Source organism: Folsomia candida, unplaced genomic scaffold (genome assembly GCF_002217175.1).
Source record: "Folsomia candida strain VU population unplaced genomic scaffold, ASM221717v1 Fcan01_Sc001, whole genome shotgun sequence".
Lineage (NCBI taxonomy): Eukaryota > Metazoa > Arthropoda > Collembola > Entomobryomorpha > Isotomidae > Folsomia > Folsomia candida.
In genome coordinates, this window is record NW_019091193.1 from 10,663,417 (window position 1) to 10,685,619 (window position 22,203).

Below are 22,203 nucleotides of genomic sequence, written 5' to 3' on the forward strand. Positions count from 1 at the left end.
ACTGTGCTACACATTCATGTTTACATAAGCATATATGAATAATGGGATAATTTGATTCAAAATAATAACAATACGAAGCACATGCATTTTTTGCTTGTGTAGATGTACAAACAACGTCATAGCATCATTATTATTTGTGTTGGTCCCCTACTGAACTTACTTTTATGGAGTAGGAATAATGGCACTGTATACAAAATGTAGTTATGCGATTTATATTTAAAAAGAGAAAGCCAAGGATGAGTAAGATGGGAATCTCGAAATATCTCGAAATAAAATGAGAACATAATGAACTGAAAAGATCACGAAATCCAATTCAGTCAACGAAAACATGGGCATTGGAGCCAATCCGATAATGGCAATTGTTTTACGTGGCTGTTGTCGAGAAGCAGAAGGAGTAAATTTTAGTTAAACCAGGTCGTATAACTGCGATCAACTACTGAGCAGGCCTAACTTGTGCGATGCTATTGCCTAACCGATTTAATGAAGTGTGTAAAAGCCTAATGCGAAAAAGCAATAAACATTGAAACACCAGTTCAGCCCTCCTTTAAAGTCAAAGGATTCGGATATGGTCATAAATTCTCGTTTGCACCCAAACGCTAGAAACAACAGTCGGCACAGGATCTCAATTTTAGGTTGCGAGATCAAACGTGCTACTATTTTTTATTAATCTGCAAAGTGTGATTGAGGAAAATTGAGAGAACGCCCAAATCACCTTCCTTGTGAATACATACGTTCGTAAAAGATTTAATTCGTTTTTTGGCATTTGCATCTGGCTTGTAAATCAAGTTAATTTCAAAACACAATCAAAAACGAAATAGAAGTGTTACATATCACCATCCAATTACTTTTTTCATAAATTACGCAACCAGATTGATGTCTTTTGGCTTCTTCATATGCGAATCATTTGCATTGCAAATGTACGAGACATTCAAACTTGGAATAACTTGCCAAAGTGCAAATCCTAAACAACCACGAATTGGGACATTTATTTAAAAAGATAAAATCATCAATCATAATAAATAGCAAGACGAAAAACTGGTATTAGGACAAATCGACAATTGCCAAATCTAGATTTTGGTCTGCTTTGTAATAATATATAATGATGATCGTGTTTGTATCGATTCTAGTTTACGACTGGGGAGGAATATAGAATCAGCTAACTTGAAGGACTTTGCGAGTTGTCAACTGCTCAACCATCCCAAATAATATACAAGCATGTGAACGGGAAAATGCATAATGGATGATTTATGGTACGTGCGCCAAAATATTATGGAATTCCTCCAATTGTAATACTAATGTCATGCTCTCTCAAATTCGCACGATACGATCGTGCCCACAATCACCAATTTTCGGTTGTTGTGAAACTTGTACTCGTCGCAGATATGTGTATCACTCAGTACATCAGTTTTCATTGTTTTGACATTTCAAATGTCAATTACGCTGAGAAAGTACCAGTTATCAAGCAGCCAACGGAGTTAAAAAAAAAACAGTCTGAATTGAATTGAATCCTCCATTTCCGTAACCAATTTGTTAGATTTATCAAAACATGTGGAACGAATTTATAGCCTCTGTATTATTTAGTTATTTTGACCTTTTTATTTACACAGTGAACCAATTTCATTAGTGCATTACCTCACATTTCAAGATTTTACTAAAATATTCCAATTCCTTGTTTCAACACACAGATCAAATTCAACGATTCAACGATCCAGAAAATTGATTTCAGATCTAAGGAGTCTGTGCTGAGTATCTACGAACATGCAGGATCCGCATTAAAGAAAGAAGAAGAGCATCTCTGATGCAGAGCAGATAATAAATTATGATGAGTTGAACTATGATTAATCAAAGGTCCAAGATGAGAGAGGAGATCACTGACTACGAGAGCTTGGGAGGATTATTAACAAAATGCGTACTTTGAGCAACCCGAACATGCAAAAACAGGATTCCATCTGAATTTAATCCTCTTCAACCTAGAGAAGCGGAATCAAGAAACATCCGTCGACATCAAACTCTCATCTGCACTCTAATCTGTTGTTGTTATTGCCTCCAGATGTATAATTTCAGTTCAGCCTCCTTCTCCTCCCCTTTACTTTCTCTTTGGTCATTAGTTGGTCTTCAGTTGGTTCGATTTTGCAATCGTTTCACTGATTCTCATTCTCCACATACATACGTCGTTCCGTCCATAAACGGTAGCATCACGTACTTTGCTCATTGTGCAAGTTCATGCACAATGCAATTCTAGGACTCAAGTCCAGTATTAATTAAGGGATGTTCCACGCTGACTTCGGGCAGTTTCCAAATTGTACCAGAGTGCTTTTCTGGGCCTCCAGCCTAGGTAAGGTTTCATTACAAGTGCTGCATGGTTTCATCACAAAGTACCAGTCGTCAGATGCGATATATTTATTTGGTAAGACGAAGCAAGGAATGCACATTCTAAATAAATGCTATGTGGAACTAATATAGAATTCTCCACATACATCCATACACTCACATGCTTGCTTGCTGCAAAAGTATGCAGGAGGTTCATCACTAGTGGTTTGGGGAATAATCCTCCTTTAGAGAAAATTTGCTATAAATACTTTGCTTTTCGCAAAACTCCTTTACCTTTTACAGACTGACGACTTGAAGTGAGACTTCACTCGCAGAAATTTTTGATTGAAAGCCACATTTCCCAGATTATATACTTTCTCTCTTTCTCTCCCTCTCTCACTTCGATGGCTGAAACTCCCGACATTTTAATCAACGTTGACTATGAGCACGTACGTATGTGCATGTGCCGTGGGTATTATATTCCAGTGGATGGGTATGTGTGCCCGAAATGTGTTACTACGACCGTGAAGCCGCTTTCTCACCAAACAGCAGCCGCGTCACTCGTTCATAAAGAAAAACAATTTGCGTGTCAGTTGACTCAGGTGTTCTCTACAATTAATCTTTGTTGCCACCGAGATGCTGATGACGGGTGGATTTAGATAAATTGTTAATTAAAACAGCACAGAGCTTGGAAGTTGCGAAAAAATGTAATGGGATTGCAAAATGAGCTCGAATTCAAAATACGAATTAAAATATTTGTGAGAATTTGAGAGAAGTCGTGGATTAATAATTAATTCAGCATTTGCATATCAAGCTTAATCTTGGGCAAATTATAACACGGTGTTAGTTATATCGCCGTATGCAAACTTTCCGGAAAGTTGCACAACTTTCCGGAAAGTTGCACAACTTTCCCCAATTATTGTTAGAATTACTACAATAATAATCTCCGAGATCCATTTGCAAATTCACATTTTGTTGAAAATGTCAAGCGCAAAACGTGACTGGAATAAATTAGTAAAAACTATGGGATAAGTACGTATAATTTAAATGCAGATACTTTTGCATGTGCCGTATTATTGTGCACGACAAACTGACCCAAGTACTTTCATAAATATGTACTCACTCACAGTGTTCGCGACAACATCACCAAGAAGATTTTGCTCGACGTCAGGAAAAAGAAAATAGGAGAGCATCACGGGTAAATAAGTATTATGTAAAAGAGATACACAATATTATGTATATAAATTGGAAGATTTGATGCGCCAAACTCGTGTCATGGGTATGTTAGTCTACCAAAGTACGTGAGGTTCATCCTAAACGGAATATAATATGAAGAGACAGACAAAGGGGATGATAGTACTTTTAGTGTAAGTCGAGTCGGAGTGGAGTGGCTTAACACAAGCACTTGTCTTATTAAAGATTGAAGTGAATATAGAGATCAATCTTGCTCCTCTGAAACGAAACGGAGTAAAAATGCAGATGTATCCACTTTGTATCCATCCATCTTGAGGTAATGCCTGGAAAAGCAACTTCATCGACAAATTCATTGCTGGGTTGGATCACTATGAGTTAAAGTTAAATATGTAAAATACGGCTGTCAGATGAAGTCATCGATTTTTTTCGAATTTATCTGCTGGTTAAGTTCCCTGACTCTACATCCGGGCCACTTTCACAACTCGCAAACCGCTATCACTTCTCCATTACGGAATTTCCCTCTCTATCTCAAATCCTTCACATTTCTGAGGCATTTAAGACTTGTCTCAAGTCTGGAACCACTTTATCCTCGAGAATATTCAACTCATCAGGAGAAACACTGAAAGCAGACCACCAGCAAACCACTAAATCTTCTCCTTCATTTTTATCCCAGTCCCAGATCTGCTGAAGTTCTGTTGAATAGTTGTGGGTGGAATGTGGGTGGAATGATTAGAGTGAAAATGATGGTATTGAAGATGATGATTTTCACATGCATATGCAACTTTATCATCGTCCCAGCAAATGAAGCTCCGTATTGGAACTTGTGGCTGGATAATAAAAAGAAATATGTGCTGAAAATGAGCGATTTCGAATAGCTAAAAAAGTTTTGGCGAATATTGCCCATTAATAAATGTCCTCAATTACAAGGCCGTTCATTCTTTCTCCTTGGATTCTCCCTACTGGAAATGAGATTTGATTAAATATACTTTCTTAATAACTAATGGATTTAAACTTAAAAAGTATTTAAGGTTTCAACTTAAATGACCCAGAACAAGGAAATATTTAACTATTGAAAACTTGGGCAAAAATAGAACTAAAGTTGAACAAATATCTCTCCTACATAAACCGTTTCGTAGCACTTAAAAAAATTAAAATTACGACGAGTATTTATAATGGCAACTTTTACCATGTCAAACCAGTCGGATTTAACTGAAACGAACTCTATAATTACTACAAATTTTATGAATATTCTTACACATTTGTATTTATGATATTCATCAAAAACTGCGGTGATGTTAGGAAAACAACTAGATATTAGCATATATAGATATGTATGTATCCAGACAAAAATTAATGACATACATGTGTTCCATAATATAATGAGTATACGTATTTCTTAGGATCTTGGAAAATCAGTCCAATTTGCATTCATACTCTTGCACGAGCAAAAACATGAGACCAATTCCGAAAACAAGAAAAACAAACCTTGCGTTCTTGTGATTTTAAGAACTGGATTAAAACTTGCAAATTTGTAGAATTATAATACGTTCAGCATACACGCTACAGCAGATGTCACGATCTTGATGTTGCTAATATTATTATTTTGGTGTTGCCGGTTTAAAATTCTATTTCCCGTTCGTAGATTAAACTCTTATTTTTTTTAGCGGAAATACCAAAAACAAAATTATTCTGAAACAAGCTGGTGGTGGAATATATATATACACCCATTAAAACAGGAGATGAAATTAATCCCAAGTATATATGTACACTTGGCCAAAGTTTATATATTTAAGTAAGATTGCAAAAACTCATCTTCCAAGTTTCATGTCAAGAATAGCTCTCATCATGGTCATCATAAGTAGAGTGTTCCCTTGAGAAAACATGACTCACTTGACGAAATTAAAAAAATAAACGACGCCCAAGTTTTTTGGCATCCAAGAACATTCTCCAAGGTTGGCCTTAAATTAAACTTGTTGTTACTTCAATTAAAAATTGGCTGGGGTCAATTTACAAGTACCCTCAGTAATTTAAATCTCTTTCAATTTATTGCTAACTTGTAATTATGTTGCACATTTAATAAATCTTTAAAGAAGACATTAGTTGCGGCGTTGCAAAATTTTACGCCTGTTGATTACATATATTTTTAGTTGATGCTGGGAAAACAAATGGTGGTTGGTCATGCAAGATTTGAATTATTTTTCTTGTCTCTAAATCTGAAGCACTTAATCAACGTTATTCTAGTAAGACGTGTTAATTTTTGTGAAATACACTATTTTATCCACTTTCATCATATCCCCTTTTGTGAATACAAGACGTTTGCATTAGAACCGAACCAAAATGATCAAACGAGAATGCTCGTGTAATCGGATACGTATTTTCAGTGTCGCACAAATGACAAGTATGACAAAGTCAATTACGCACAGAAATTGTGACAATACAGCCGTTGGACTGGTTGCGTATGCCTGAGTGGGATTTAATTCTAAGAAACGGCATGAATTGAATTGGAGAATTTCCAGGATTTCCATAAATTATTTGTTCTCGTGTGGTTGGATCGCCTCGACCGAGCGAGTAAAGCAGAAACGGATTAAAACATTTTAAAACCATTTTCAAATCTCATAAGACGAGCATTTCAACATTGCCAAAGTGAAAGTGACATAACTTGTAAAAGTCAGGTGGTTGAAATCTTGAGGATTTCCATCCTAAAACCACCGAGGAGGATCCGTATGTGTAGCAACAAGAGCAACAAAAGGATAACCCACCACAAAATCAGTCGACTTTACTTACTCCCAGTTGCAACTAACTTGAAAGGAAGGAAATTTGGCTTGTGAGTAAGATTTTGCACTGGGAATTGGAGCAGTTGCCTAAACACGAGACCAGTCAAACATATCAATGTCGGGGCTTAGTTGCAGCCTAAAGTCCTAAAATCCAAGTGGATACTTGATTTGCATATCCGTCTCATCCATTTACCTGCCGGCAGCCCAACAGGAGAGTCAGGGACTCAACACCACTCAATTCCTGCGACCATGTACGTAGACTTTGCCATGCAGATTTGACTTGAACTTTCTCCACGGGAGGAGAACAAACAGCTTAAAACTTCATTAGTAATTACGTACAGCATCTGGGGCATGGTGCAAAACTGTGCGAGGAAGGTGGAATAAAAAGGCACAGTCGACAGCGTTCTTGGCAAATGCAATTATTGTTTTGTGGTATAAGCCATGGGAAAAACACGTGGCCACCCAGACGTCAGGTCCACGGGAGACCATTGGATAGAAAAGCAAGGTCTAACCAAGAACCAACCTTGCAGAAGAAAACATGATCCCTCTCCCTGCTAAATGCTTGGCACAATAAATACAGAATAGAATACATGGCCCAAGAAGTAAGTAAAATATGGAACTTAAGTGTGCCAGTCTTCATCTGCAATTAAATTATATAAATGTCTGTCTCTTTCTACAGCGAGCGAAATGGATGAGAATGAAAATGTTCTGCTGGGATGCTTTCTCCGACAATCAGAAAAGTTGTCCTCATCATCAAAAGCGAGACAAGGCATCAACTGCACGTCGTGTGAAATGCCGTTTTCTTTGTTGTGCAAACCTTCATTTGCAAACTCCACAACATTTGCCTCTTTATCACTGTCACTTGATTCTTTAATAAAGTACACAATTTTAGCACTCTCTTCCATTAAAAGTGAAAGTGAAATTTTTGAATATTAATAGTGACAGTGACACATAATTGAGTCCAGAGAAGAAAGCATTTCTAATACATAAACTTTACTGATACGTACTTTACTGATGATCTAAAGTACGCACGGTATGCGTCTACAAGTAAATATCTATACGTAGCGCTATTATAATGTAAAAGTATTTTAAGAAAGCCGGGATTGTACGACGAAAATCATGCTTCACAAAACCCATGGGAGAAAGAAAGGACTTGTACACCAGCATTTATGCATTTAGAGTATGTTTCAAACAAATACTGGGTTTGCCCTCCAGCATGTTGGCATCACAATAAATGCGGCTTCATCGCAAGAATTAAGCACATGAATTAAGCATATGAATAACAAAAAACACGCTTTTGGTGGGCGAAATCAAAAGAGAGACTTTGCATAATAAGAAGAAAAATAAGAATCTGTATGTAGAATAGGGGCACGAAAGTCTGTGGTTACATATTTCAAAGTTGAAATGCCCATGGTTGATGTGTCTTTCTTTTTTTTAATTCGCCATAATTTAGTAGAGAGCTTTAAAGCTGTGGGTGGTTAGAAGATAAAATGAGTTTTTAAATTCTCCAGATTTATTCAGAACTTGGACTTTCTTTGTGCTCCTAGTTCTTACTTTTTAATAGAGTTGCCAACTTATTTATAAACAATTCGGTTTGTAAGAAGGCGCATTTGCACGACATATGTATGTTGGGGGACAAAACGATTATGCAAGTTTCGGATTGAATTATTAATCATGTCGGGAGGGAAAGTGAACTGAACACTTCTGCTCCGCCGGATATTGTCACTAATGGTGGCATTCTACTTGCTCTTACATAACTGGAGACGTTGCACGAACTATATGATGTCTAAATTTGTAAACTACTTACTCCTACGTTGCATGCGTAATCTAATGCAAGTAAAACGTCCACCCGTTCATATGTACAAACATGCACACATAACGCGTTAATGGCTCTGTGTAGATAATGTTTCATTCAATGAACAATACTCGCATACGAAACTGTAGACAACATCATTGCGGTCATACATGACTACATACGCTTCGCGACTTTTGACGCGAAAGTGAAACGTGCTTTTAAACCCAAGTCTGGAGGCTAAAGTGAGTAAATTGTAAGGAACAAAAAATACATTAGTTCCACTATATACTTTCTTTGATGTAATATCGATCAGGAAATTTATGGATTTTCCTTCCATCCGAAACGGATTTTATTATATGTTTTGCCGTATTCTCGAGTTTGGTGGGTCTTGTGAACGAGATCGCGAAACGGTAATCGAGTGATTTATTTCCTTCCGTAAAGAATAGACGAGATTGAGAAAGTCTTCCATGGTTTACCAGACTCTGGGTCAGAGTGCATGCAAGCCGTGTATATTTCACATTGGCACTTATCTCTGGCAAATGTAATGTGTCGTGATTTCTTTCCTCCAATAAATAATAATAAGTGTTTGTCAAATAAAAATAATCCGTGTAACTGATGTGAAGGCACTTTGATAACTTTTTATTACCATTTTCATGCACACACACAATTAAAACGTACGTAAACGTCAGACTTGTGGGGAAACATTTATCTGATAGATAATACAAATCGGTAGGAGATTCGTTTTCACATAATTTACTCTGCAGAATGATACATATTTATGTGTCGACTGTAAATCAATTGCAAATGAATTTTGATTTATGTATTTCATCAATTTGATATTTGTCACTTATAGAAAACAAAAAAAAAACATTCATAACACTGGGGCAGGTTATTGATAAAGAATGGCAGTTGCTCCACCTAAATTAAATAATGTACATACATATTCATTTATTTATGTAGGTATCACACATATGTACAACCACATTCATTTTGGCAAGCCATAATGTTTCCTGTTTTATTGTGACGATAAACACTTTTGATGGCTGACTCCATATGTTCTTTTGCCATGAAATTTGACAATTTTTCATGGTAGCGATTCCACTACAGCATTTTATTGCGTATTTCAAGATAAAATCTGAAAATTGCTCTCAGGAAAATAATGTTTGAGCTCAAATGCCGCAACGGAATGTCTAGTGTATTATTCAACTCTTGGGTCAGAAGGACAATATTCACCATTCAATAATTTTCTTTTGTTCTCTTTTTAATTAATTTAGCTGTAAATCTAGTTAACCCAACAACAGTTCGTATAATTCATGCTTCACGAAGACAAAACAAACCCAACAATGAGATTGGTCTGGTGGTAGCCACATACAAACATATATCGTATGATGTATTTGTACACAAGTCTGCTGGTGCATAGTGTTGGTAGTTGGTGAAAAACTACAATGCTGCATAATGCCACAGATAATGATGTCAAAGGGACGAGAAGTTCTCACCTCTCTTTTCAGTGGCCATGGCCTGAGCAATCTTGGTATTTCTCCATCGGGTGTGATGACTGACAAACCGACAGTGGAGCAAGTCAATAAAATAAATCTGCATGCTTTCTCTCATTCATACCACAATTAACTCAACTCTGTGGGAGCGTGTACTCTAATAATTCTCGAAATTCTTGATATCTCCACCAGTGCTGACCAAACCTACGAATTCACGAATTGTACTGGTAGCATTCATGTTTTCTCATTGCACACAGCTGCGAAAATACGAATTCTCTCCATTTAGTTCATGCTAAATGTGAGAATTTCCGACACGGGAGATGTCAGTCACCACGAAAATTTTGTATTTTGTGAAGCATAAACCCATATGGGCTGCTACCATTTGATTGGCGGAACAAATTTGGTTCTTTTAATAAAATAAATGTAAATTTATGAGAAATTGCCGTAGAAGTGCAGAAGCTTCCACCGAACGATGTTCAAGTACCAGTCCAACCATACTTATGAAGCTGTGTATCTGTAACAATATCCCAACGAGCATGGAATGCGAAATGAATTTGAGATCCTTCCAGGCCAAACATGACAATAATTAATGAAGACAGACAACCTCCCCACTAACTTCATACGTACGTACATACATTGCACAGGATTTGCAGTGCAGAATTTCTGAGCCTGAGCTAATAATAATATATAATTCAAGTATTGCATCGCAAAGCTACTGTAAATATAATCAGTATACATAAACTAGAGCTTACAATAACACAATTTGATTATATTCACACATGTGCTCTGGCCTCTCGCTGGAAGAACGATCTGAATGCTGATAAAAAATTAAGTTATTTCAATACGTAGCATCAAAGATGATAGCCATCATACTTACAAAGTTGGATTTTGATGCAGAAGAATATTAATAAAAATGCGATATGAGAAGTTGGGGCTTCATTCACGAAATAACAATGTGGAGCAGTACCAGTTTAATTAAAAAGTTTCTTTGTGACGGCAGATCGTGCAATGGTGAAGTAAAATGTGACAGGTGGGGATGGTGAAACTTTTGCTTCCCATAAATTCAGGTCTATCGCCCAGCGTTGAGATGACGTTATTATGTGGGAGTGTAAACCAAGTATTTATGACACCCTTACATTTATTTTTTGGTGCATTAATTTAAAAAACAATTCAAGATGTTGAAGCGCAAGTTAGCGATTCTCATTCATGTAACTTTTACTTTATGCAACCTTATGCATGACTTGAGCTGATTGTATAACTCGACAAGTTCAAGTGTGTAGTGCTTTGATGTATGTATGGAGCATCCCTCGATGCTCTTTTCAAGTCTGCAATTTACATGCTGCAATAAATCTATCAGTACATTAAGTAAATAAATAAATCGCTATATTGTAATATTCCTGTCACATAATAAGTGCTATATGAAAGGAACATTTGGGATCTGAAACTCAATTATAACGAATGAATCAATTCGTTAACGTGAAGTATTAGTAGAAGGACTCGCTCCGAATAAAAGTGTCAAACAAGGAGCAATACAAGGGAAATAATTAATTGTGTGTAAGCTGTCAAGAAAATAATAGCAAGTAAAATGCTTATAAGTTCTCTTCAGATATATCCAGATATTTCTCACTTATACAGAATCCTCAAACAATTTTGTGCGTCATGGCCTTTTATACTTTCACCTTCCTCAACTCGTTCGTTCACTCGCTCGCTGGACCTCTTATATTTATGGTCAGTGTTTTGTCATTTTTCTTCCAAAAGTGAGAATGCATTATATGTCACATGAAGTATAAGATCTGAACGTCTCTTGTATTTCATGTCGAGATATGTGAAAGTTAAAGCGAAACCTGGACCGGGGGTCGCAAGTCGTGACTGGGAAGTTGTCACTTGGGATTGGACGAACCACCCTGAATATGACAGTCAGCTATTATCCAACTCCTTCACTAATGCCATGTGCGTCGTCTCGTGAGAGTTTTATACAATGCTGCCAACTGCTAAAAGGCGTGAAGCTGACTTTCCCCAAACAAAAATTGGGTTATTCCAATAACCTTCCAATAACGTGTGGTACATGGATTTTACACTTTGGTGAAAGTGGCTTACGTCGTGTCATGTTTGTGGTATGAATGGCAACATTTATGTACAACAAAGCGAAAGGAATCATCATAATAGTGAAATGTGCATGGCCCTTTGTGTTCATCATGTCGAGTTTAGTGAACGCGTGCAAAAGTTTCTCGGTCCACTACTTGCTTGTGCTGTGTTGTGTTTGAGAGTCTTAGGGTCTCCACTACCTGATTCGATTTCCTAAAAAGTAAAGAAGCGAAAAGACGAAAGTGGATCCGTAACTAAATTTATCCGTACTATTTTGAAAACCTACGAGTTTAAAATATATTGCTGAACAATAGTTGGGCTTGGATGTGTACAAGAGTGACTGCAGAAGAAGACCCAAATATGGACAAAGAGTAATTCGAGAGAAGCGGCAAAACGTGTGCAAAGTGAAAGTACAATGTTTCAACGTCTTATCGCGAGCTGACAAGCTGTGCTGTTCAAGTATAACTTGGAAACGCAGTGGAAATTTCGACTTGGAGGATTTAGTTCTAGGAAGAAGAAGAGAAGATTCTAAGGAGGAGGGTGGACCAGAGAAGGACATGATGACACACCATTAGAAAACGACCAACAAAGTTCTAAACTGTGGAATTACTGTGGATGTGAGAATAGGATCATTTCTGTGGCTTTTTAAATCGTGACAAGAATTGGTCAGACTCAGATTTTAGTAGCTTTTACGTAGAAGTTTTGGAGAGCCAGAGTGCTCAGACCTCAGTACATGGAGGAGATATTTAGGAAGAGTAGGGAGATAAATGTTCGTAAGAAATAGCCGATGCTTTGTTAGAGTTAAATCATTTTGGCAAATAAATGATTGTTCGATTACTCATTGTATACATATTTGTAAATGCATCCATGTTATATAAATTATGCTTCAGCAGTGTTGCTAAATGGTACAGCAAAGCTGTTCAAACAAGCAAAATAATTCATCCCCCGTGAGTAATATATATGCTGACATACTCATACTGGAAATTTGTTAGGCTTTAAGTAAATGCTTTATTAAAAGTATAATTTATACGAAACTCAAAAGGTTAAATGCAGTGTTGCTGAAATTAATTGAATTATAATTATGTAATAAAATAATCAGTGTTTTTAATAAAAAAAACTTTTTACCAACAGTAGGATCTCGGATGACATTTTGTGCGGACGGAGAAAGTTGCTTGAAGTCAAGGTCTACTAAATGTATGTACATGGATATAAGTACGTAAATCCGCTTTCCCTTATATTGGTAAATGAATCGTGAAATCGAAAAAGTGAGAAATATATATACGTAGCTAGAATTTATGGTGTTATGCATATATGCGGTTGATATATGCAGATAGTAATGTACGCAGTATACGCTTTACATAAATCTCTGGAGACGTTGCTCTTATAATTCATAGCGAATGCGAAAAGCCATCAACGCGTTTGCAGGGTCTGGATTAAAATTTAGGTGAGGTATGTATATGAATAGGCACTTGAGTGTAAGATGGTTATCTCATCGCCCCAGATTATGTAAGTAAGTAAGTGGTTACAGACGTGACTTCCATTATGGTTAGTGCAAGATGATGACAAATAGTAATAAGTAAACATGTCCGTGTATTTATATGAGTTGAAGATTAGAAATATCTTACCTCGTCTAAATTGGTTGTAGTTCTGAAAGTTCTAAATTGGTTGGTTGATGATTCTTTCCGCGTCTTAAAGAGCCATATTTTGCGGAACAAACAGATAATAAAGTATGAGTTTCGCGCGAGGAGAAATGAGACACGTTGGACTACAAAGAAACGACTGCAGTCTGCTTGCTTGTGATGCATGCACACAAAAAATCACTCTCTCCGAAATTTAAGAAAAATTGTGAATTTCTGTAAATATTCTTCGGATCTTTATGTCAATACACCCTAAAAAAGCCAGCGTTATGTCTTCAGACCCGATTCTAGAGTTTTTCTACGACGAAAATGGAGATATAGATGTCGCAGAAATTGAAGGCAAGAATTGCATATATTTATTTTATTGTGCGGACTGAAGTCACTTTATTTGTGGTCTTTTTCTCTAGATGATACAGGATACAACAAAATTTATGCAACACCGTTAGTTGACCACAACTGGGAGGCGGTTAGTACAGTTGTGATGAGAACGTATCACGAAAATCTGTCACATGAAAGTCAAACTCGAGCAAGAAGTAAAGGATGCAAAGCAGGGTGAGAATTTCTTGTTCTAGATGTGGTGTCTGCAGACTTGTTTAATGTTTATGTAAAACTACTTATTTCGCAGACGTACATCAAGATACGGAGTGTCCTACGCACCAAAATTAAGCTGCAACCTACATCTCGTCACTAAAGAAAAGTTGAACCAAGAAGAACGGGAAGGAGAAAGTGAAGAAGAAAAAGAGGAGGAAGAAGAGGGGGGGCAGAAAAATATTATCTTTTTTCTCAAAAGCTTTTGTCGAATCTTTACAAATTCAGTTTGTGCATTGGAACCTTCGGAATCTCTGGACAAGTTGCAGCATCTAGAGCCGTTACTTAAAAATCATTTGCTGCTGCAAGCGTCAAACTTTGATCGTGGAACGGTCGAATTCATGAACTCCTGGGGAGAAGCGCCAATGCTCGGACATTGGAACCTTTATGCCAAGGAGCTGCAGCTGTATTTACCGAATCCTGCAGAATTCATATCCATTCCGATAGCAACAATCAATAAAATTAGAGGCGTCCTGCGATGGAGACGCCCGGAAGCAAATGTGGTACTGGAATCGTTGTGGGATTCTTCTATTCAGGCTGCCGCTTTAAGTTCCAGTGGTTAGGTCAATTTTAATGCCATCATTTGAAAACTGCAGTTTAATTTATAATTTCTCCCTTTTAGCCAAATTGGCCCCACAGCCACCAAAAGATGAGAACCCGTTTTGGGATGGAACACCAGCTCTCCAACCAGAATCAGAAACAATTTTTTTATATTACGACGAAGAAGGGGAAATTCGATCTAGAACATTGGGAGATGATGAAGGTAATTAAATAACATGCTCTGGACTGCAGTCATTTAATATATATTTAATTATTCCTATTTGTAGAACTCGTTGGAGAACACGATGTATTTCTAATTCCATTGGTGGACGATGAGTGGGATGAAGTAGCTGTTGCCATCGGGAGGACATCAGAAAACATTTCTGTTCAGTTTCCAGCCAAACGGCGTGTGAATACAGACCGCTGCAAAGCAATGTTTGTACCCAATTTTATTGTCTGCAGACTTATATTTCACAACTTTATTTCTATTTTGCAGACACACATTCAAATATGGACTGTCATATGCGCCTAGACTGAGCTGCAAGCTAAATATAAAAACTTTGGAGGAATCTATCATCCGTCTTTTAAAACCATGGACCCGTGTATGCACGAATGGGATCGACGCAATTGAACCCACCGACTGTATCAATAAATTGGAACATGTCGAACCTGAGTTGAAAGCTCACTTGCTGCAGCAGTCTCCAAAATTTCCGGCATCAACCGTTAAATATATGAAGTCCTGGGGGGAGACCCCAATGAAACAACATTGGAATTTATTTGCACGCGAGTTCCAGGTCTACCTTCCCGATCCTGCCCAAATATTTTCTGTTCCCGTCACAACGGTAAACGAAGTCATCACACTTTTGGAAGGGGATGAAAATGCAGTAGAGTTACTAGCTGACCTAACTGGAGCCAAAGATAAAGCTTCATCTCTTCTTCAAAGAGGTAAATAAAAATGATTATATCATTATAAATATGACTCTAATAATGATACAACGTTTATTATTTCAGCCCGCGTACGACCCCAGCCCTCTCATGAAGAAAACCCGTTTTGGGGCAAGGGAAACAAAATCACATCATCAGAAATGGATGACGCTATTGAATCAGTTAGGACCAAAGAAAGGGGTCTTCACGAAGCTGCAGCATTTTATAACGTTGACTATGAAACTCTTAGACGTAGAACGAAGGAGACGGGAATAGTTTCAAAATTTGAACAAGGAGGTCAAAAACTTCCGATTTCACTTGAAATGGCTACAGCCATTCAATCTGTGAGAGACAGCAGGAATTCAGAAAGACAAGCTGCAGCAGAATATGGCGTACCCCGTTCTACCCTCAAAAGTAGACTCAGTGATGAAGGAATAATTTCAGCGTTCAAGAAATATTAACCCTGCATATTAACCAGTCCATTATAAAATTTTAAAAATTATACGCCAATGTTACATATGTGGTCATTGGAAATTTTCATGGAAGTTGATGTGGGTCCTTACGGTTGAAAATTTGTCAAACTCTACTCCAATAAAAATTAAAAGCAGTCCCCAGAAAATGTAATTAAAATAATTATTTAAAATAATTTCTCCCTCAACAACGGGTGACAACGCCAAAAAATGCGTACCTGTCCCCAACTCGAAAATTTTTCATAATTTTTAAAAGACGTCCCATCCCTGGACAACCTCTTTACATAATTCTCATACATTCACTCCACGGAAACAAACTAAAAAGTCTAGGAATCTTGAGCCTGTCCTATAAACGGGCCGCGTTAAATTTCCATAGTAAGATTCTCAATGTAAGATTTCAAAAATCATCTTACCTCGTCTAAATTGGTTGTAGTTCTTGATGACGATTTCCGCGTCTTTCCGAGCCTTGTAGAACCATTCAGAAGTATTGCTGAGATACGGATATTCCAGAGAAAGGTCTTTCACAAGGATGGACCCGTCCTGTTCACGATACCCGTACGGACAAAACAGTGTGTAATTCTTGTACTGGTTCTCATCGTAGCAGCTGCAATACCATCAAATGCAAAAAATGTTAATGGTCGACAATGTATAGATTTTTTGTATCTCCGTTGGACCGTTATTACTGCTGCTGGTGTATTTGAAAAGCTGAGTGCGACGGAAATTGACTTACTTGCCAGCTGCAAAAATATCCTCATCAAATTCTATCAGGGAGATAACCATCGCGTGGAGAAGGTATTCATCTTCGAGAGATTTTGGCTCAGCATATTTCCAAAACCGAGTCAACATATTTGCACGGTTTACAGTCAACTCAGCCTCAAGTCTAAATCTCTCTTGGGCGTAGCGATCAACAACTCCATCGCCCAAGTTAAAATCTGTACCTCGCGTGCAATTCGCTCCAAGAGTGTGTTGAGACTCGACTATTCGCAAAAATACTGTCACAATGTCTGATCCTGGTTTTTCATTCTGCGATGGACTGGCAGAGCTGGTGGCAACGTGATCGTACTCATCATCAGACTCGACAGGATTTGAGGCTTCGTCATCATCATCCTTAAACGCACCACTGCGTTCACGAGTGCCTTCATCTAGGGCATTGGGAAAATATTCCGATTCAACGTGAACGCCGCCGCCATTATTGGCCAAGTTCTCCCATGGACGACTTTGGTCCTGTGTTTCTGGTGAGGCAGCACCACCACCACCTCCCATAGGATCATTATCATTACTGAGGGGCTCCAAATTGTAATTAGATTTATAATCCGATTGGTCTCGGATATCAGCAGGCAGACGAGAAGCCTTCCTCGTTTTCTCCTTTACTTTTCTGAACGCATCGTGCTGAAAATCTCCTCCAATTTTTTTCTTTTTCCCATTTCTTCGCTTATCCAGAGATAGTGATGGATTGGGGGAAGATGAAATTCGGCCAAAACCGTCATCATCTGGGGCTTTGTTCTCATCTCCATCCGCATATTCTGGTTTTCTCGTCCCAGCAGCCTTTCCCCCTCTTGATCTCTTCCCACCTCCACCTCCACCACCTTTAGCTTTCTTGGTTGGTTGAGGAGAAATTTGTTGTTGTCGTGCCTTGTTACTCGAGTTGACACTACTGTCTTTTGTTGTAAACTTATTATCTAAAGTTGGTTGCAACACGGGTGCTCCATACCTGGTGTCCGTGGAGTATGATTCGGGAGATGCTATCCTACGATCGCTGCTACTGATGCTACTGTTCCTGATATTGGAAGAAGTGATGATGGGCATAAGGGTTTTTTTGGGCAAAAGTAACTTGTCAATTTTTTGTGCTTTTGTGGACGTGTTGCCTACTTTGACTGTTGGTGAGATGAAATATGGAATTCCATAAACCATTTCTCCGTCAGTTTCAACCGAAATGCTGCCACTACTACTGGTCGTAGTACTACTACTGCTTTGTCCAGTTTTGGTACTTGGTTTTCCCTCTACTAGTTTTCCAAAGCTTCGAACACCACCAGATGCAACTTTCGCATCAGTAGAAGCGTGGCTAAATGGTTGATCGCCTTGTTCTTCATCGTCTAAATCTACTACATGACTGCTTTTAGCCGTGAGGTCGGACTGAGACTTTACGATGCTAGGGTCCGAAGGAGTCTTCCTTGTCCGCACGAAGCTTTTCCTTGACCGGTAATGTCTGATTGAGGATATAATTGGACGTTTTTGAGGGCTATCTGACATTTTCTCGTCATTAAGTGCTTGTATTTCATTGCCCCCACTTTGACTTTGTGTAGAAATGCTTTTTCCTGTGGAGAAAGTCGAAGGGGCTGTGCTGATTCTCTCGTCGTCCTCATTTTCCTCAAGGAAATCATCCACAACATTCCTATACGGGGACCATAGTTTTGATCTTACTGTAATTTTTAGCTGCTCCTTCTGTACAGCCTCGTTGTTGGGAATGGGAGTGGTGACAGTGGTAACTAATTGTAACTTGTTTGTTCCCTTAGGGCTCAAGTTATGTAGTGGTTGCGTTGATGACGCCGTGATACTCACATTTCTGTTACCTGAGGTTGTACTAGTGTCACTTTGACCATTGTCATTGTTTCTGCTGCTGCCAGTTCCACTGTAGCAAAGCGTCCAAAGCAAAAGCAAAATAATGTGCGACATTCTCATGTGACAGTTCATTTTCCAACATTTCAATCAGTCCCCACACCCACCACCGGCATGACAAGTAACTCTTTTCCCATTATTATCCAAACACACATCTTGACACAAGCGATCAGAGTCGAGGTTTAACGTTTCACTATGAAGTATACCTCCTCCTCTTCGTGTTCCAATATTGTTCATCCACTAATCTGCTACTTGGTCATGGAGCACACGTTTTCAAGCACAAACATGTATTATAAACAAACTGACTATTGTATTTATAATGAGGGAGAAACGGATGGAGGAGAAAGTGGAGTGAGTGCGAGGTGGCTTTCTTGGAGCACCAACTACGAACTTATTAGCTTCAGGTTCCCTGGTCACGTCGTTGCGGTGCGGTCGGTTGGGCATCTCCGAAGGTCTGCCACCACCACCCCACAGACAGATCCGCTGCTTGATCGTCGTCTCCTCCTCCCTTAACTCACTCAACGAGAATAAGTATGTGGGAAATTATTCAGAGAAACAGTTCTTCACGCCATTCACTCTTCTCTTCAGAATTTGAGTGTGTCCTTTCCTTAGATATTCCCTCAAGAGGCCTGGAGGAAATTGTGCAAGTGGGATGCTTGAAGAAATAGGTAGACGGAAGGTATCCCAAAGTTCCCGTTTGAAGGGCTCGATGGTGAGATCAAAACCCCATCAATCACGTGATTAAGTCGTCACAATGTAGGGATAAGAGCTAGTTGCATCGCATTCCAAGAACGTATTATCGTGCTTCCTTCCTTTCGCCTTCGAAGGCCGGACACTCAGAAACTGAATGCTGAAGTACACTCTTTCAACTCAGAAGCAGAATGGGGAAGGAGAAAGTCTGCTATTTTCTATACTCGCTTCACATTTTGGTGTGCAGTTTTATGCACTCTGTTGTATCTTAGATGGTGATGATTTCGACCAACATCCTACGAGATAAATCACTTTCGTGGTAATTCAGAAAATACAAATTGGGCATTGTCACCCATACTTGTCATTATCATTCAGCTCACAAAAAGTATTTACTTTTTATGGCCCATTTCCAGCATCAATGCCGTCAGACACCACAGAGAGCCAGTTCCTCTTACAGTATGCAGTAGTGAGTCAGTCAGTAGAATCAGTTATTATTGCACCTTAAATTTTATTACTTCCACTTTCAATACTTGCCAAACTCCGATATTCGGCTTCTAGACCCTGTCTGCATCACGCACTTTGGACAATCTTCTTTTCCAACTAAATATCTACAAGATTACCACCATCATAAGACTCGTCATAATCTCAACCCTAATTTCTCATTAATGTTACGATAAATATTTACTTTTACACTCTACAATATGTACATACATATGTCCTATAATTACAGGAGGAGATAAAACTGTCTTAACTTTGACGACAACTGATATTTGTATTGACTAAAGATAAGCACAGGTAAGTCAATTATGATGAGAAGGTTATGTAACAATTAATTATTCTTGCAATTAGAAATAATCTAATAATTGCGCACGTCTCTTTCAAATAACTTGCTGGAGGTGGTAGTAATATTGGTGATTATTAATTGGTGGTCTCAGGGAGATGATCTTTTTAGCACGTAAATGGATTTATCTGGTAAAAGCAATCAGATGATGAGGTGGTTCGCTGTAATAAAGTTTTACAAAGTTATGAAAATTGCTCACGAATAAAACCAATAAATTGTCCGTAAAACCATGTACGCAAGTATATTAAATTGATTAATCAGTAATTCGATTTGTACTGATTTCACTTCAACTTGATGTAATTTTCCCAGCCCAAGAAATGTGTTAATTTACAAACTCTGTTATGCAACTTTTGGCCTTGTGGTAAGAATAAGAATTAAGATTGAGTAAGTTTATATTTAATGAGTACGTAACGGGCTTAATCTTGAACCAAGTCACTTTTGATGATGTATGGATCCTGTCATCAATCAGCACAGGGCAGACAAAGACGAGTGTCAAGTCAAAGATCATTTATGTGTTTCAACTCTGTTTTTTGAACGCTGACTCTCCAACCAGCCGAGTATGTAGACACGAAGGGGCTGCAAATATGTCCTTCAATTGAATGCACGTCAAAAGTGGTAATGAGTTTATAATTAATTAAACCTGTCTAGGTTATCTTCTCACATATTATCACATTACCCTTTGTGTGACACATATGCACATTAGATGGCCCTCTCCATCATCAACACCCAGCCACTCAGGCATTGATGTTTGTTACAAAGTTATTCAGACTTTGATGATCCATCAATTTGCAAGTGTTACCCTGTAGAGTTGAGGCGCTCGCTAAATTCAGACGATTTTGTGGAGTAGGTGAAAGTCGAGAGTGGGGAAAGTTGTCTCTTTAAACTGTGAACTGCAAATGTTCACTTTCGCCTCCTCCTCTTCTATGCTTGGTCTAAAAACAGGTCACAGTTTTCAAAGGACCCTGTGATTGAAGGGTTAAATGACCTCGGGCCGTCGCTGGCTGGAAGTAAATACACTCTAACAGCTCGCCCTGAAGTTGCATTGACTATGACTGTCCATGACATTCTGCAAGGATTGATTTTGACAGGTGTGTACCGGTTTGAATAAGAAACTTACACGAGTCACAAATGATGGTGGATGATTTTAACTTTGAGTACTCTTGATACAATTTTACACTTACACGACGTATGTACCAGTCTGTGTTACACAATGGGCTGCAACTCACACGTCACATACAGAAGAAGCAACCAGAGGAACGCAGATAAGGTTGCGAAAATTCCACTTTAGTGTAGATGTAGTGTTATATTACTAGTAGTGGATTGATCTATGTAGGATTAATGGAAATGTCACTTTGCCCCCGTAAATTATTGAGTCTGTGAGAGATTTAATGGTGCTGTTGAGGAGTAGACTTGGCTAGTGAGACGACACTACATCAGCCAAACTGAGACAACGGAGAAAGGAATGCTTCCACATGGGAACCGGTTCGACGACTAAGTCCCAATATCTTATCAGCCCTGTTCATTCCACCACCACGAGCAGAAGACTCTCTGGGAAAGTCACCCACTCATTTAATACTGGGGCCTCAGTCGTGGCTCGCTCTGAAAAGAGGATATCAAATCGTAAACTAAGTTGGAGGGTTGGAAGCAAGCGCAAGCGTCCCGCTACAAATCGTCTGCAACTTTCACTCTTCAACGTGCCCATTCTTCCTCGCCGCAAGATTATGGTTTTGATATGCAGGAATTTTTAGCACAATTTGTTCCAAAACTGACGACATATGTATATATTTGCAAAGTTTGTGCAAATTTAATTCACAGAGTTGGCCGTCCTTTTCGACTTTCACCACTTGCTTGCTTGCTGCAGAAAATTTCAGGACTGCATAAACTACTCAGTGTCATAGACCAAGCATCTCAAGATTGGTTTTGCATATGTTCGAAGCCATAACTTGATGACACCAAAGTTGACGGAGGAGTGTGATTTATCTGCTTCATAAATATATAAATGCTTGCGGCGCAATGGCCTCTCATCTCAACCTTCTCATGAATATGGAAAAAAATTGGTGATAAGCTGGCTTAGGATAATCACTGTAGTCCGACACCTGTGTATTAATTATGTAATCTTCGGTATGGTGGAAATTTAAAAAAAAATTGTTTTCGTGGTTAAGTTCGATTCAATTTAAATTTTAGTCACAATATGAAAGTATAAAATTATTAATTGACAGGAGATTATTGACAAATGGCTTACGAAA

The 22,203-nt window shown here is 38.4% G+C and overlaps 2 protein-coding genes across 3 annotated transcripts in view; one reads left to right on the forward strand and one right to left on the reverse strand.

Annotated features, from left to right (window-relative positions):
• LOC110863049 overlaps positions 1–21,502 on the reverse strand; it is a 65,262-nt gene extending 43,760 nt beyond the window's left edge. The window contains exons 1-2 of one of the 2 annotated variants that reach the window (XM_035850712.1): positions 16,541–21,498; positions 16,224–16,414 (exon numbers count right to left, since the gene is read on the reverse strand). In XM_035850712.1, coding sequence (XP_035706605.1) covers positions 16,224–16,414; positions 16,541–18,501 — 2,152 coding nt within the window. In that variant the 5' untranslated portion in view covers positions 18,502–21,498. Of the gene's footprint in view, positions 1–16,223; positions 16,415–16,540 lie in introns of both variants that reach the window. The other variant, XM_035850717.1, reaches the window with a different exon arrangement.
• Positions 13,705–15,940, forward strand: LOC118435191. Its single transcript, XM_035850718.1, has 6 exons — positions 13,705–13,840; positions 13,914–14,434; positions 14,499–14,639; positions 14,704–14,851; positions 14,913–15,361; positions 15,428–15,940. Exons 1-6 carry the CDS (start codon positions 13,770–13,772, stop codon positions 15,799–15,801), a joined length of 1,704 nt encoding a protein of 567 aa, XP_035706611.1. The 5' UTR covers positions 13,705–13,769; the 3' UTR covers positions 15,802–15,940.
• Positions 21,503–22,203: the final 701 nt, after the last annotated feature.